The 17,619-nt window shown below is 36.0% G+C and overlaps 1 protein-coding gene across 2 annotated transcripts in view; it reads right to left on the bottom strand.

Annotated features, from left to right (window-relative positions):
* The window catches only part of LOC149792442 (uncharacterized), an 81,048-nt gene that overhangs the window by 62,312 nt on the left and 1,117 nt on the right, over positions 1-17,619 (bottom strand). For both annotated transcript variants that reach the window (XM_089971020.1, XM_089971019.1), the window contains exons 2-3: positions 11,626-11,690; positions 4,007-4,060 (exon numbers count right to left, since the gene is read on the bottom strand). In XM_089971020.1, the coding sequence (XP_089827146.1) occupies positions 4,007-4,060; positions 11,626-11,686 (115 nt within the window). In that variant the 5' untranslated portion in view covers positions 11,687-11,690. The remainder of the gene's footprint in view (positions 1-4,006; positions 4,061-11,625; positions 11,691-17,619) is intronic.

Here is a 17,619-nt window from a genome sequence, read left to right as displayed (position 1 = left end):
CTAATTACTCACTCATAGTATTGGCAATTATAAGATGTGTGATGTGATGTGATTTTGACTTTTAACATAGCTTTAACAATTTTTCAGTCATATTGCTATGATGTCTGCAATGTGGCAGTTTATAGTGATGTCTAGCACTGGGGCATCATGCCGCAGACATGTAGCATGATGTCCCACCCAGTCACATTATTTTGACACCAGGCTGACCAGTCCTAACACTATCCTCTTAATGCTGAGCATTAAGCGAGGCAGTTGTTAGTACCATTTCTTTAAGTCTTTGGTATGACTCAGTCGGGGATCAAACCCATCCTAAGTGGACACTCTAACCACTAAACCACCGGAGCAGTTGCAATTATATGATGTACCACTCTGTTAATAACCTTGGTTGTCAGTGATGCTGCCACGATTTTATTTAAAAGAAGGATCTCCCTTTTTCACCAAAATAAGAGGGGAGTAGGAAAAAGAGGGTGGTTGGGGTAAGTGGGTTCAATATTTACCTAACACTTAAATATCTGTCTCTTTTTCCTGTATACTCTGTTAGGGCTCTAATAAAATCTTCAAAAGATGTCCCCTCCAGTTGAAGAGACATTGCTTGGTTGATTGTTTCTGAGCTAATTTGATCCTTACCCATGTATTGATAGTTTTTTGCTGAGAACCCCGTTCACAGTCTTCTATCTAATGGGGCACATACATAGCTAGCTTAGCGAGCATTAAGTTGGGAAACTATTCTTTATGATGGTTATGTACAACTTTCCACAGCACATGCACATCATCTCTTGGATATTTCTGCCCCAAAACACGAATTTTCACCAAACAAGAACTCTGCCTAAATTTCACTTTCTTGAATCAGTGCTTTGCTGAACAAATGATCCAGAATTCTTATCTGTTCCACAATGATGTATTAGGGTTTCAAGTCCACATGGCTGCATTATCATCTTTTAAAAAAAAAATCAGTCACTTATTCAAACCGACTTTGTAATAAAGCTGTCAATCACACTTTATTACAGCTGAATACACAAACTTCATAAATGTATTTAAAATATCTTTAAAATATGCTGAACGTGAAAAAATTATGATAAGAATTTGTAAATTAAACCTTGATACACTGCTCGTTTTATAATCGAAAATGGTGATTAATGACCGTAAAAATAGAATCCATATTTTGAAATTTGCAAGTTCTAAAAAAGAATTAATTTCAGAGATCTCGAAAACACCTAATTACGCATATTTGGACACCAATTTTTGAACTGGGACGCAGAAAATCACTGAGACAAGAGTCCTCCAAACACATGTAATAGGTGCGCGGGAAAATTCAAAGATTTGCCAGTCCTGCTTCAGCCACCTGCTTTGTGGGAAAATGTGTTGATCAGTTAGCTGTGCTGATATTTACAATGACAGAATTCAGTGACTGAATGACTCCATGATGTACATACATGTTGCCATTTTATTAGAGTACATAAAAAAAAGAACATGATGCAATAGCTAGGCGGCTAGTTCAAAGGCTTTGACTGGTGGCCGGGTGAGAAAATGTACTGATATTTAGTGACTGAATTCAGAGGCAGAAAGACCCAGTTTTAAAATAATAGCGAGACCTCTGTTTAAAGATATCATATATTATGTAAGTTTTTATGATAAATAGTTGTCAGTATACTGTAAATAAAAAGTCTGGTGAAATAGCGATCAATGAAAACTTCTGGTAAATGCTAACAGGTGGCAACAGAGAATGAAATAAACACCAATTAAACGCCTTCCTGTGTGAAAGTCACATTCTAATCCTTTAATTCCGTTTCAGTGTAAACATTATAATCGCAACATAAGCTGTTCACTGAAAACATGACAAGAGTCAATCGATCGTCACATCAAAACCCACGAGTACTTCTGGGAGAACCTAATTACATGCTGGCTTTGTTTTGATCAACAACTTGGGAAAGTGTTTGTTGCATTAAAAAATCTATTACAAGAGACCTGTGTTATTTTATCACTTTGTATATGTCTTTTGTATCAAATCAAGCAAGGGAGGCACAAAGAAAAAATTAAAAGACATGCAAATCGGAGCGTAAGGTCTTGTGGTCGCTACCATTATCAAAATTATGGACAATGAATCACATTTTAGGGCAAGCCAAGGATGGCTTTGGAGATTTCAGTGCCGACATGGAATTAAACAGAATTCGTTGTTGGGAGAGATACGCTCAGCAAATCAGGAAGCCGAGTGTAATTATCCAAACTAGCTCAGAGAGATAACCATCAGTGCACAATACACAGAAGATCAAATTTACAACTGTGATGAGGCTGGTCTTTGCTACAGAATGATGCCAGAAAAAACACTTGCTTCCAAAGATGACCCATACAAAAAGGAGGGCTTCAAGCTCAACAGTGAGATATTAAAACTTTTGTTTTGTGTGAACAAAACTGGTACACACAAGCTGAAACCGTTATGTATTGGCAAATACAAGTCCCCTCGTTGTTTCCATCATATGTACATGGACAGTCTTCCATTTGTATACAGAAACAGTGGAAATGCGTGGATGACTGCGACATATTTATGGAGTGGTTTTTCAAGATGTTTGTCCCAGTCGTCAGAAACCACCAGCGATCCAGGGGCATAGAGGAGAAAGCTATACTTTTATCGGATAATTGCCCAGCCCACCCACCCCACTGATTCACTCGTAACAAGTGATGGAGAGATCCGGGTGGAATACCTCGCAAAAAATACAACATCTATAATCCAGCCACTGGATCAAGGAATTATTAGCACTTTTAAACAGAATTACCATTGGCTGTTAATACAGTCAATGCTGGACAGTGGAGATAGTGTTACAACCTTTCTCAAAAGTGTGAACTTAAAGGAGGCTATATTCATGGGTGGTCAGGCTTGGAAAACAATCACTCCTAACATCATAGAGGGGTGCTGGATTAAGGGTCTTGCAGCTGCCTTTGACATAAAGCAAAACAGTAACAGAAACAGTGACGATGATAGTGACTTTGAAGGTTTCAGTGAAACTGATGTCATTATTGCAGAGGCTGTTTGGGAGAAATTCGTATAGACTCGTGGTCCTGAGATACATGTCAGATGAAACAATAATTCTATAACGAACACATTTGAAGCAGAAGACGATTCTAACTGGAGTACCACAAGAGTTGAAAGTGATGCAGACGCAGATGTTGCACCACCTCCCCCCTCTACACAGGAAGCAATCAAATCTGATATTGTCAAAAGGTGGCTGGAGACCCAAAATGTCGACTACATAAAGCTCATGCAGTTGAGAAATCTGAGGGATTTTGCTCGGCGGCAGAGAAACCAAGGAGTAACACAAAAAAAATTTACTGATTTTTTCAAGAAGTGAATTGATATTTGTCAAGCGTGGCACAAACGGCAAGTATTAACTTGTTCTAATTTACATTGTTTTATATTTACAGACCCATTAAATTCATGTTAGTACTGATTAACCCTTGTATTTTGTTTTCCATTTTACTTCTATTGCAATCAAATCTATCGTTCAATCAACACAGTTTCTCAAAAAGAGTCGATCTTTTGTATATAAAAAAACGTCTAATTTGGATCAAACAATAAAACTAGAATGTATCCAATTCAACATAAAAATTAGTGACGTAGTACACAATGTGTGAAGTGGTACACATGTTAAGCAAATGGAAACCACGTGGAATAATGTTTTCGATGATCGCCTCAATATACTGTAATTTATCCTGAAATTAATGTTGCTGTATGAGGAAATAATAAACAAAGTACACCATTATGAAGAGATATTTATTCATAGTTAATCTCAGCATGATTATAAATTGAGTATTCGACACTATAATCTGCCTCCACCCCACCCTTATTTTTCCTTTATGTCGTCGATTACTTTATTGGTTTTGGGCTTATTTTATAGGTCCCTCGATAACTCGCGCCTCACTTATAGTGCGGTTGATGTTTCTGGACCCCGATGTGCGCGAGTTATTGAGGGAGTGGTGTATATTTATTCCTTAGATTCCAACACATCTTTACCTCTAATATCTGGAGATGCCTCAGCTTCCTCTTGTCTGTGGTAGCCATACCTAGCTAGAAAAGACAAAAATGCAAAACTATTAAGTGTCATTATTTGGAAAGCACTGTGGAGACATCCCATTAAGCTGATGTTTAAAGATAAGTTTGTAACTAGAAAGTCATCAGATTTCATGTATGTATAAAGTCCCAGTTTTTGTAATTATTCAATGACACCTTATAAACTTGCAGGATTCCTTGTAATTATTCAATGACACCTAATAAATTTGCAGAGTTTCAGTGTTGGTACATGATGAAATGCATTGAACACCATGCATTGTCACTGAGTTGTGGTAGATTGTTATAAAACATGGACAATTGTTGAAAACCTGATGCATATTCTCAATAAAAAGGCAAAATACTGCAAATGAAATAATTTCTACTATATTATATATTACTTCAACAGAGAAGTTTCTATACTAACAGAAGTACGTTTATCAAAAAGCAAAATTGAAGTTGTTTATGAAAGCAGGTTCAATTAGACAATTTTTTATTAACAGAAAAGTCAGACTTTTTAATGCATTCTTGACAATTAAAATGTGATATATTTTGACCAAAAAAAGATGTTATCTTTATATGTAAAAATAGAAATAAAAAACATTTACTGGTAGCAGTAAAATTTTGATTTGGCATAATAGGTCTGACAAAAGAGGTTGAATAAAAATTATCTTTGGTGTATTACTCACAGGCCCAAGACACACACTAATACAGAGAGATACAGACAGTTGTATCTTTACAGTTAAAACTATGAAAAAATGTTTGTTCCAAGACCCAAACGTGTGCCAATTAAATTTAGTTTAACAGCCATTCATGTTAAGCCAAAATGACCCAGATGTGCCAACAGCTGCCTGCCTAAAAAGCCAAGAAAGCACAACATGACTTATAATTTGACTTTAAAGGATAAATAAAAATTGTATAATGTGTAATGCATATTTTAATGTATGTCACTTATAACTAATTTGCAGGTGTTCTTGAATATCACTGCTTTCCAAGTGAGTGATTTTGACATGATTTGTCAGCCCTGGCAGAGGCTCTGAACATGAGGATTTCTTGCTGTAATGATACACAGAATCAATTAGAGTTCAGAGACCAAAAATTTACTTATGCAATAAAACAACCAAACAAAAAAGATAATTAAAAAAGTGACATCAACCAGCCCAATTTGATAATTGGCGATGAAAAAATTAGCAAAAAAGTCCAGTTTTGAAATGTTGGTAATAAAATGATAATAATGAGGAATACTATCTATCAGATACTAATTATATAACGTGTTCAATAACAAAATACATAAAAGGGAGATAATTATAAAACTGGTGTTCAATAACAAAATACATAAATGGGAGATAATTACAAAACTGGTGTTGAATAACAAAATACGTATATCTACGTAAAAGGGAGATAATTATAAAACTGGTGTTCAATAACAAAATACATAAAAGGGAGATAATTATAAAACTTGTGTTCAATAACAAAATACATAAAAGGGAGATAATTGCAAAACTGTTGTTCAATAACAAAATACATAAAAGGGAGAGACTTGTGCTTTTGTGATGAAACAATAAGCAGATTCAATTAGCACTCCAAACTGTGGCAGGAAATTTACTAAATACCAACCCATGCTTGAAAGAAATTCTCAGCAAAAAATAGTCAACATCCCTGTTGGGTAAGAACTTAAATGCAAGGTCATAATATTCTTGACTAAGTCCACACAATAAAAATGAAGATGAACATAAAGAAAAACTTTAATCGCTATGCAAACATGATGTACAAAAAATATTTTTCCACGACCTAATATGTATGCAAAGGCTGCTACCAGAAAAAGAATGAAGGACAAGCTATCTGCATAGTGTACCAGGGACAATCTCATGTTTTAGAATCTTCTGGATGGCTCTAATGGGGGAAATGAATTCATATGATAATATGGTCAGGGTATTTTCCATCTGGAAAAAAATACCAGCTATGCAAATGAATTCATAGTCATATGGTAGGGGTATTTTTGACCAGGAAAAAAGTACCAGCTATGCAAATGAATTCATATGGTTATATGGTTGGGGTTTTTACCACCTGGAAAAAAGTACCAGCTATGCAACAGCAACAAGTTTTTCAATATTTATATTAGAATGAAAAATCATGTCAGCAGGACTATAATCAACTTGAGATGTTTCATGCAAGTATGACCTGATATCAGACCTAGTTTATACAGATTATATAAATTGATAAAACATACAGAGAAAACTTTCCTTTCCGAACTCGTCTAGCTACAAAACTTGCTTAAGTAGGCCTATTGCCAGACCTAGATCATATGGACTATATAAAGTGATAATGCATACCAAGAAAAATTTGCTTAAGTAGGCCTATTGCCAGACCTAGTTCATATGGACTATATAAAGTGATAAAGCATACCAAGAAAAACTTGCTTAAGTAGGCCTATTGCCAGACCTAGTTCATATGGACTATATAATGTGATAAAGCATACCAAGAAAAACTTGCTTAAGTAAGCCTATTGTCAGACCTAGTTCATATGGACTATATAAAGTGATAATGCATACAAGAAAACTTGCTTAAGTAGGCCTATTGCCAGACCTAGTTCATATGGACTATATAAAGTGATAATGCATACAAGAAAACTTGCTTAAGTAGGCCTATTGCCAGACCTAGTTCATATGGACTATATAAAGTGATAAAGCATACAAGAAAACTTGCTTAAGCAGGCTTATTGCCAGACCTAGTTCATATGGACTATATAAAGTGATAATGCATACAAGAAAACTTGCTTAAGTAGGCCTATTGCCAGACCTAGTTCATATGGACTATATAAAGTGATAAAGCATAAAAGAAAACTTGCTTAAGCAGGCTTATTGCCAGACCTAGTTCATATGGACTATATAAAGTGATAAAGCATACAAGAAAACTTGCTTAAGCAGGCTTATTGCCAGACCTAGTTCATATGGACTATATAAAGTGATAAAGCATACCAAGAAAAACTTGCTTAAGTAGGCCTATTGCCAGACCTAGTTCATATGGACTATATAAAGTGACAAAGCATAAAAGAAAACTTGCTTAAGCAGGCCTATTACCAGACCTAGTTCATATGGACTATATAAAGTGATAATACATACAAGAAAACTTGCTTAAGCAGGCCTATTGCCAGACCTAGTTCATATGGACTATATGAAGTGATAATGCATACAAGAAAACTTGCTTAAGTAGGCCTATTGCCAGACCTAGTTCATATGGACTATATAAAGTGATAAAGCATACCAAGAAAAACTTGCTTAAGTAGGCCTATTGCCAGACCTAGTTCATATGGACTATATAATGTGATAAAGCATACCAAGAAAAACTTGCTTAAGTAAGCCTATTGTCAGACCTAGTTCATATGGACTATATAAAGTGATAATGCATACAAGAAAACTTGCTTAAGTAGGCCTATTGCCAGACCTAGTTCATATGGACTATATAAAGTGATAATGCATACAAGAAAACTTGCTTAAGTAGGCCTATTGCCAGACCTAGTTCATATGGACTATATAAAGTGATAAAGCATACAAGAAAACTTGCTTAAGCAGGCTTATTGCCAGACCTAGTTCATATGGACTATGTAAAGTGATAATGCATACAAGAAAACTTGCTTAAGTAGGCCTATTGCCAGACCTAGTTCATATGGACTATATAAAGTGATAAAGCATAAAAGAAAACTTGCTTAAGCAGGCTTATTGCCAGACCTAGTTCATATGGACTATATAAAGTGATAAAGCATACAAGAAAACTTGCTTAAGCAGGCTTATTGCCAGACCTAGTTCATATGGACTATATAAAGTGATAAAGCATACCAAGAAAAACTTGCTTAAGTAGGCCTATTGCCAGACCTAGTTCATATGGACTATATAAAGTGACAAAGCATAAAAGAAAACTTGCTTAAGCAGGCCTATTACCAGACCTAGTTCATATGGACTATATAAAGTGATAATACATACAAGAAAACTTGCTTAAGCAGGCCTATTGCCAGACCTAGTTCATATGGACTATATGAAGTGATAATGCATACAAGAAAACTTGCTTAAGTAGGCCTATTGCCAGACCTAGTTCATATGGACTATATAAAGTGATAAAGCATACCAAGAAAAACTTGCTTAAGTAGGCCTATTGCCAGACCTAGTTCATATGGACTATATAAAGTGATAATGCATACAAGAAAACTTGCTTAAGCAGGCCTATTGCCAGACCTAGTTCATATGGACTATATAAAGTGATAAAGCATACCAAGAAAAACTTGCTTAAGTAGGCCTATTGCCAGACCTAGTTCATATGGACTATATAAAGTGATAATGCATACAAGAAAACTTGCTTAAAGGAGACCAGAAACCAATGGAAATATAGAATAATAATAAAAGTACTATAGCAGAAAACCTTATTCTGAAGTACCATCTGCGACCGTAATGCCAATATTTAAATATTGGCCTATCTTCTAGGAGCTGAATTTCCGTGACCTCGTATGCAAAATTTCCGCGCCTATTCGGTTACTTTCGGAATGTGACGTCAAAGTAGCGACTCCAGCAACCCAAGTGGGAGTTGCCAGAGTAAAAGACAATACCGTTTTGCGTTGCTTACGGGTGTAATAGAACATTAAGAAAAGCCTGTGGACAAATTTTTTTTTTCTTTTTCGAAAGATAAAGGCATCATGAAAGAATGGGTACATTATTACAAACGAGTCGAGTTCAAAGCAACACCATATAGCACTATGTGCTCGTTACATTTCTCAAAGGAATGTTACGAGAGGGATCATGAAAAAATAGCAGCTCAAAGATACGCAAATGCTAGGCCTAGACTAAAAGTTGGCGCTGTTCCAGACATACCTTTGGACATTTTAAATCCTGGGAAAAGAATTAAACGTGTGAGTTACGAAAATAAGCAGAAGGACGAGTAAGTGACCACAAAATGCAACAATCAATCCACATACCTTTTATCTACAACAGCAGTGCTAAAACAAATCTGATAGCCCGACACCCTGGACCCTTCTGGTTTTAGTTCCGGCCCATCCTGTATTCAAAGTGAGGTGCCCGTCAGGCTTGTCGAAACAAAAATTGTTTGCCTGAGGAAACTTTGATCGCGCTGGTGAAAGGTGTAAATGTATTTTCATGATGTTGACATACATGCCTTAACACGGCACAAACTAAATCAAATCACCACTGTCCTAGGTGAAATTTAGATTTGATTTTAATCAAATGGAAGCTTTGCTAAAAATAAGAATCTAAACCTGTCGTGTTTCGAGAAAACGCAATTTTCAGTAATCTTATAAAAATTATTTTTTTTAAAAAAAATTGCATTGTTTACATGTAGTATGCATAAACGGTAATCTGTATTAATTGGAACTGATATAAAACTATTCCTTGGGCAGTTTAAAAAGCAGCGATTGAAAAAAGGTCAAAGTTTCACATTAACTGTCTGACAATGGGGGGGGGGACTATTGACACCCCACCCCCCTTGCCCCAATGTGCGACCGCCCATTTGACATGCCTTTTCTCGCTGTGATACGCCTTATTATTCCCCCATGACAAGCCCCTTTTGCATATTCTGGTCAGTTCTGGCTAAATTGCAAAATAGCTGAAGTTTTGATTCAAGTACGCAAACAATAAAGCTGGTGTGACTAATGAACAGAATCCTTATCCTTGCCTTGATCTTGTGAAAACGACTGCCCTTCGGACATACTTCAAAGAAACCATGTTCGACAGTGTGTGTATGTGTAAGCACCAGCAATTGATTACCAAATAAACGATGCCTATTTTGTTGTTACTTACGATGCCATGGACTTCATTTTAACAGTTCAAATCTGCAGTCACAAGTTACCGTACATGTGGCAACTGTTTTTTCTCAAGTTTTATGCCCCACCTTATTTCCTTTGGTTTAAGTCTTAATGCATGTAACACTGTTTGCTGAATAAAATATTTATTCAGAATTAGTGCTTTAGGGCCACATATACTGCATGGTATATTTTGTTTTATTCCTTGAAATTTAATTGTGGTAATTAAACTTTTCATATACGGTAGAGGAATGTCAGGTGTTAACTGGCCGAGTTTCTTTGGCGGAAATGGAGATGCGATTTTGTTTGCAGAGAAAATTTCAATGTGATCATTCATTTAAGCTAATTGGTGACAATTTTATTCTTTTAATTATTTTTTTTACTATAGTACTGCTGTAGTTGTTTAAAAAATCTGAAATTTACTTGAATAATGTTTAATCTTCACGTTCTATTTACTGAAGAAGAAAAAAAGGAAGAAAAAAACTGTTGTATGATATTAATTATTTCGTCCAGTGCCGGGTTTAGACGTGTGTGCGTGTGATTTGAATTTTTAACGTAGCTTTAACAATTTTTCATTCATATCGCTATGATGTCAGCAGTGTGGCAGTTTAGACTGTGGATTGCATACGTTATATTTAAAAATGGTTTGGGTTGGGTTTTTTTTCTTCTGACAAATGAAAATTGACTGACATAATGTAATAATCGGGACTTCGCTGTGCAAAATTGAGAGATATTACGAGATCGGGATGTAGATGAGGAAATACTCCCAAAATCGGGAGGTTTTTCTCCCGGCTTGAGAGTTGACAGGTATGAACTGTCCGGGCTTGTGGAATTTCATTCAGGACTTTAGTTTATTTAAGTCACCAGCCCGGGGCCTGTGCCTAACAAATTTCTTTCAGCACTTACCAGTACAGTACATAAACTATTATATCAAACTGCAGATTCAACTTTTGAATGTGCATCCCAAATGTGGTCTCCTGTCTGCCTCGCTCGCCAATGTTTATGTTTGTATTCGAGGACTGGCTAGTATAGCATCACGGTACCACGTGATCTGTCGTCTCATCAAAACTCGGAAAAACTCGGCAATTTACGGAATCGTGGTATCTTCCACGCAATATAATCACTACCCGCTTACGATATTTAATTTATAAACATTGCAGTCGAATTAAAATCTGTAGAGAATTACATACGTAAAAGGAAAATTTTGATTTCTAGTCTCCTTTAAGTAGGCCTATTGCCAGACCTAGTTCATATGGACTATATAAAGTGATAAAGCATACAAGAAAACTTGCTTAAGCAGGCTTATTGCCAGACCTAGTTCATATGGACTATATAAAGTGATAAAGCATACCAAGAAAAACTTGATTAAGTAGGCCTATTGCCAGACCTAGTTCATATGGACTATATAAAGTGATAAAGCATACAAGAAAACTTGCTTAAGTAGGCCTATTGCCAGACCTAGTTCATATGGACTATATAAAGTGATAAAGCATACCAAGAAAAACTTGATTAAGTAGGCCTATTGCCAGACCTAGTTCATATGGACTATATAAAGTGATAAAGCATACCAAGAAAAACTTGCTTAAGTAGGCCTATTGCCAGACCTAGTTCATATGGACTATATAAAGTGATAAAGCATAAAAGAAAACTTGCTTAAGCAGGCCTATTGCCAGACCTAGTTCATATGGACTATATAAAGTGATAAAGCATAAAAGAAAACTTGCTTAAGCAGGCCTATTGCCAGACCTAGTTCATATGGACTATATAAAGTGATAAAGCATACCAAGAAAACTTTCTTTTCCGGACTCATCCAGCTGCAAAACTTGTCTCCTTTTCCTATTCATTTTCCTGTAAAAGAAATTAATATAGTATAAAGCTAAGAAAATAATCACACAAATATTCTGAACTCCTAAATGAATATCAGACAAGGAACTGCTTAGCTTTAAATACTGAATTACTATTTCAAATAAATTGCAAAGTATTAATTGTAACGTTGTACATTTTGAGAAAGCTCTCTCTCTCTCTCTATATATATATATATAAATACCAAGTCTAACATATCCTTCATAGGAACATGATGCTCAGTTCTGAATTAAACTGCTAAAAGTCAGTTGTTGTTGTTGTTGTTGTAGGGTTTAACACCATTTTTCAGCACATGATAGGCTATACATGGCAGACAGTATTACTGGTGGAGGAAGAACCCGGGAAACCTTTGAAAAGTACCACCGACCCATGAGAAGCTACTGGCAAGCTTTCTCACATACCCACATTAGCCGAAGATAAAGGTAAGAGGTTATAATCCCTTTCATGTTAATGACTACATCATCAAGGTCTATAACATAGCTCATTAATGACTACATCATCAGGAGTTATAACACTTCATATCAATGACTACATCATCAGGAGTTATAACACACTTTATAGCAATGACTACATCATCAGGAGTTATAACGCACTTCATAGCAGTGACTACAACATCAGGAGTTATAACACACTTCTTATCAATGACTACATCATCAGGAGTTATAACACACTTCTTATCAATGACTACATCATCAGGAGTTATAACACACTTCTTATTATTGACTACATCATCATGAGTTATAACACACTTCATATTAATGACTACATCATCAGGAGTTATAACACTTCTTATCAATGACTACATCATCAGGCATTATAACACACTTCATATCAACAACTATATCATCAGGAGTTGTAACACACTTCATATCAATGACTACATCATCAGGAGTTATAACATACTTCTTATTAATGACTACATCATCAGGAATTATAACACACTTCATATTAATGACTACATCATGAGTTGTAACACACTTCTTATCAATGATTACATCATGAGTTACTTCTTATCAATGACTACATCATCATGAGTTATAACATTCTTATAATGACTACATCATCATGAGTTATAACACACTTCATATTAATGACTACATCATCAGGACTTATAACACTTCTTATCAATGACTACATCATCAGGAGTTATAACACACTTCTTATTAATGACTACATCATCATGAGTTATAACACACTTCATATCAATGACTACATCATCATGAGTTATAACACACTTCTTATTAATGACTACATCATCAGGAGTTATAAAACTTCTTATTAATGACTACATCATCAGAAGTTATAACACGCTTCATATTAATGACTACATCATCATGAGTTGTAACACTTCTTATCAATGATTACATCATCAGGAGTTACAACACACTTCTTATCAATGACTACATCATCATGAGTTATAACATTCTTATAATGACTACATCATCATGAGTTATAACACACTTCATATCAATGACTACATCATCATGAGTTATAACATATTCTTATCAATGATTACATCATCAGGAGTTACAACACACTTCATATCAATGACTACATCAGGAGTTATAACACTTCTTATCAATGATTACATCATCAGGAGTTATAACACACTTCTTATCAATGACAACATCATCATGAGTTGTAACACACTTCATATCAATGACTACATCATCATGAGTTGTAACACACTTCTTATAAATGACTTCATTATCAGCAGCTATACCCAACTTTATAATAATAACTATGACTATAATCAACTTTATATTAATTACTACATATCACGATAGTGTTTGAATGGATAAAGGTGCAGTTTGACAATGGTTGCAAGTAACTAATCTGAAAGGAATGTCAGTTAGTAGAGCATGATACTTTTTAAAAGGATCACAGGTTCAATACCTGCCCAAACCAGCCATGGTCAGTTGCCTCGGTGTGTCCTTGCTAAAGCTATGTAGTTCCCATTTCCATGGCATGATATAGCCAATAGCATGTTAAAAGTGCCGTTACAAAAAACAACAACAAAAATCTGAAAGACCAAAGTCCTCAATAAAAATATATTTCTCACATTTATAAAAATGGCTTAATATGAGGATAAATCACGCTTCAGTAAGTATTTCCATGGTTGAGCAAGTTCATTTAGAGCTCTAAAAATAGCGTGATAAAACAAGACATGGCCGACAAAGCAAAAAGGGACATCCATCAATTAAACCAGAACAATTGCAAAAACAATAAAAAGACTTTTAACAGCTACAAATTAATTTAATCATTACTACGATACTAATTAAAATTATAGAGCCAGACTAATATCATGTGAAAGATAATTAAAAACAAGACACCTAAGTTGGTTTGAGATCAATTCAACCATATGACAGACATGTGCCTATTAGCTACATGGGATCACCTGCCTGGCTGACACGTGTTTAACAGCCAAATGGGATCACCCACCTGGCTTGCTGACATGTGCCTAATATCTAAATGGGATCACCTACCTGGCTGACATGTGCCTAATAGGTAAATGGGATCACCTGCCTGGCTGACATATGCCAAGGACTCAAGGTCAGTTGGATGCTTAATGTGAAAATTTCTTTCAATGCTGATTGCATATGTTACGAAAACAACTGATTCCATGTTCCTCAATTTTTCAGCTTCTTTAACCATGGCACAAGAGCATCATTTCTCCATTTCAGGATGCTTTCTTTTAAAGCTGGTCAAATTCTGCTAAGCAGTTTTTAAAAAGTCATTAAGTGGTTTTTAAAAAGTCAATGAAAATGTAATGGGGTTTTTGTTGAGGGACAGAACTAACTTTACTTATGGAATATATACTTTTTACTGCTGCATAGTTAGCACTTCTGTGAGAAAACTACCTGACAGAATGACAGAAATTCCATTCTCCCATTCGTGTGAACCAAAATCTTTCAGAACACTGGAATAATCCTGTGCAAGAGCCCCATACATCAGGCAGCCATAAAAGATTCTCTTCATATATTTGAGGTAGCAGCCTCTAGTGGGACATCAGTGCAGGGAGGGAGGATGTTGTTGCTGTTGTTGTGGGGTTTAATGATAGGCTATACATGGCGGCCAGTATTAATGGTGGAGGAAGAACCTGAGAAAACCCTGGAAAGAAACACCGACCCACGAGAAGCTACTGGCAAGCTTTCTCACAAACACACATTGGCTGAATCTGAGACTCTAACCCATGCAGACAGAGGTGAGACAGCAGTGATCCGTAACGGACAGCACTTTAGGCCACTCGGTCACTCGGGGCTCCGCAGGGAGTGAGGAGGAAATCAGGCAATTGCAACAGTTTAGTATTACAGCATTCAAATTAGTTTTACACCCCTCCACAAAAAAGCTACATTTTAATATCAGCAAGACCATATTTGTTGCTATTTGTTACTACTCCATGGTAAAAGACTAAAGTCCAAAATATTGAGCACTTTCTGTTTCCAGTGAAGAGTCCAAACAAATGTCTTTCCTCTCAAATAATATCTATGTACAACATAAAACATATCTGCAGACCTTCAGCAGGAACATGAAAAATGAGAATGACTCCAAAATTGGACCTCATTATACACACCATCTAATGTGAATACATTTTGCAAAAGACCCCATGTGACAGACTTTAATACCTGCCTATTCATGTGATACAGCCCAACCAATGGGAAATTACTGAATTCTTCTAGAAACACTGAAACACATCAGCCAATGAGAAATTAAGTCAATGGCACAAATAAGTCTTATTATTAATAATTGTCAAGTCATACGTAAGTATCTATTCATAGATCCTACGTAATACTATGCTCAGGTCACATAGACAAAATTTAACTCAAATTATTATGTACAATTTACAGCTATGATAATTTTTTTTTACAAATGAGATAAAATCATGTACCAGAAGTTACAACAAAAATTGATATACATAAAACTATTGCACAGCTGAATTTGTCAGTTTGATGGTAGGTCTAATGATCCCAAAAGTGGCAAATAAAAAACTAAGTAATTTTTACATTAGAGCTGGGGACTGCTGCAGGATGGAATCCACATGGGCCATTTTTTGAGCAATGAAGACTGGGCCTAGTGTCAAAATGCTTTGACTTTGAGGGGTTAATGAGTGAAGGTAAAAGGAAAAGAAACAGTGTCATAGTGCCAAATCACAGCTTTCAACACATTCTCCAAAATGAATGAATTAGATAAGCCCAAGAGATAGCAATGGCATAAATCTCATGGATTTTAATCTTCATAAAGGACAAGTCCCTAACAGTAAGGAATTGGTAAGCTCTCTTGGTACTTAAAGCATCCATCCATCTATAAATGGCGGAAGCTGAAATATCAGTTGATCCATTTATGGTAGGACTAGACGTTTCCTACCCAAACTTCTCCCTTTACAGGCTGCCAAGTTAAAACAGAGCCCTAACTGGACATAAAAATCCATCATGGTCATTCAAAGCACATGTAAGGCCGAGATTGGGGATCTCAACTGGGAGTGGAGCAACTGAAGGGAGCTGCATTTTGCTATAAAAAAAACCTGGTTAGCAATGAAAAGAAAATGGCTCATAATTCCCACTGAACCTGATACAGCCCTGTTCCATAAATAGGGTATGAAGCTTGCTCCTTTGTCTTGCCAACGCCAAGGTGAGTAATGAAACTGTCTCGAGGATAACATACTCAAAGGATATTTTGGCCAAAGGTTCATAGGGGGTTTATTAAGAGACCACAAGATGCAAGAGAGATTCCAGAGTGATACATTATATTCTGCAATTAAAAATACATGATCAGGTCTGCCAAGCAAGAATTCATTCTGATGGCAGGACCTTTTGAAAAATGTTAGTGTTGGCAAGGGCTGCACAATATTTCTTAATAGCAGAAACCAAGCATTGTTTCTCTTCAAAAAGGAAAAGAAGAAAATCAGCCACCATGTTTAGTGGGATAGCTAGGTTTGACAAATTTTCTACTGTACCATTCTCCATTGGCAATATATTATTTCTTAAAGGCAGATCTTCTCCTGGACTGAATGACACATTGGCAACTTGGCCTGAAAACTTTTCTTTGCACAGAAGCCATTTAAGATGAGTCAAGTGTAAAGGTGCAGAATTTGGGGGCAGCTTAGCATCCGAGAGCTCCTGTATTGCGACAGAAGGTCCCTTCTCTGAGGTAAGGTCCTGGGATGGTCCACCAGCAGATTAAGAAGATTGTTGAACCACGATTGCTGGGGACAGTGAAGGGCAATCAAAATGAGCTCAACCGCTGATCACCTAACTTTGTGAAGGATCTATGGGATCGTCCTGAAGCATAGGAAGGCTTAGGTGAACAGATGATCCCATCCTAGGTTCAAGGCATCCACTGTCCAGGCCCTGTGGTCGATGACTGTAACATTAAAGGGGATCATGATGTTCAGCTTGGTGGCAAATATTTGAGGTAAAGGATGTGAATGAGAAAGTCTTGTGTTGTGATCAGAATGTCTTCAGTTTTATCATCATTCATCTGCAGCTTGTTACATGTCATCCATGATTTCACATCAGAAATGCACCTCTCTACACCTTAGATGGTAGCATCTACTTCAGCTGGGTGGCTAGATTTTTATTTTTGGGTGTCATCGGCATACAACTGGTGAGACACTGGATAGTCCTTGATTTCACCACTGACTGAAAGGTAAGATCCGAACAACCTCGAATCTGTAGTTCACCGTTATATAAAATCAGACGATGACAAGGAAATAGAGATATGTCATCTTTGTAACTAAGAACTGCTGCTCGTCCATTTTCTTTGAAGTTAATATATGGACAACAATAAAAACACAAATTTATAATTGTTTAAGTGATTACAATAAGTACTGACTTTTATTTTCAAACAATAAGTATGTTTCAGGAGTTGACAATGTACTATGCAACAATGTAACCAGCAATTAACACCAAATTTT

This window comes from Sinohyriopsis cumingii, chromosome 9 (genome assembly GCF_028554795.1).
Source record: "Sinohyriopsis cumingii isolate HCF-2022 chromosome 9, ASM2855479v2, whole genome shotgun sequence".
Classification (NCBI taxonomy): domain Eukaryota; kingdom Metazoa; phylum Mollusca; class Bivalvia; order Unionida; family Unionidae; genus Sinohyriopsis; species Sinohyriopsis cumingii.
The sequence above is the reverse complement of the archived record's forward strand: the minus strand, read 5'-3'. Positions and strand labels throughout refer to the sequence as shown.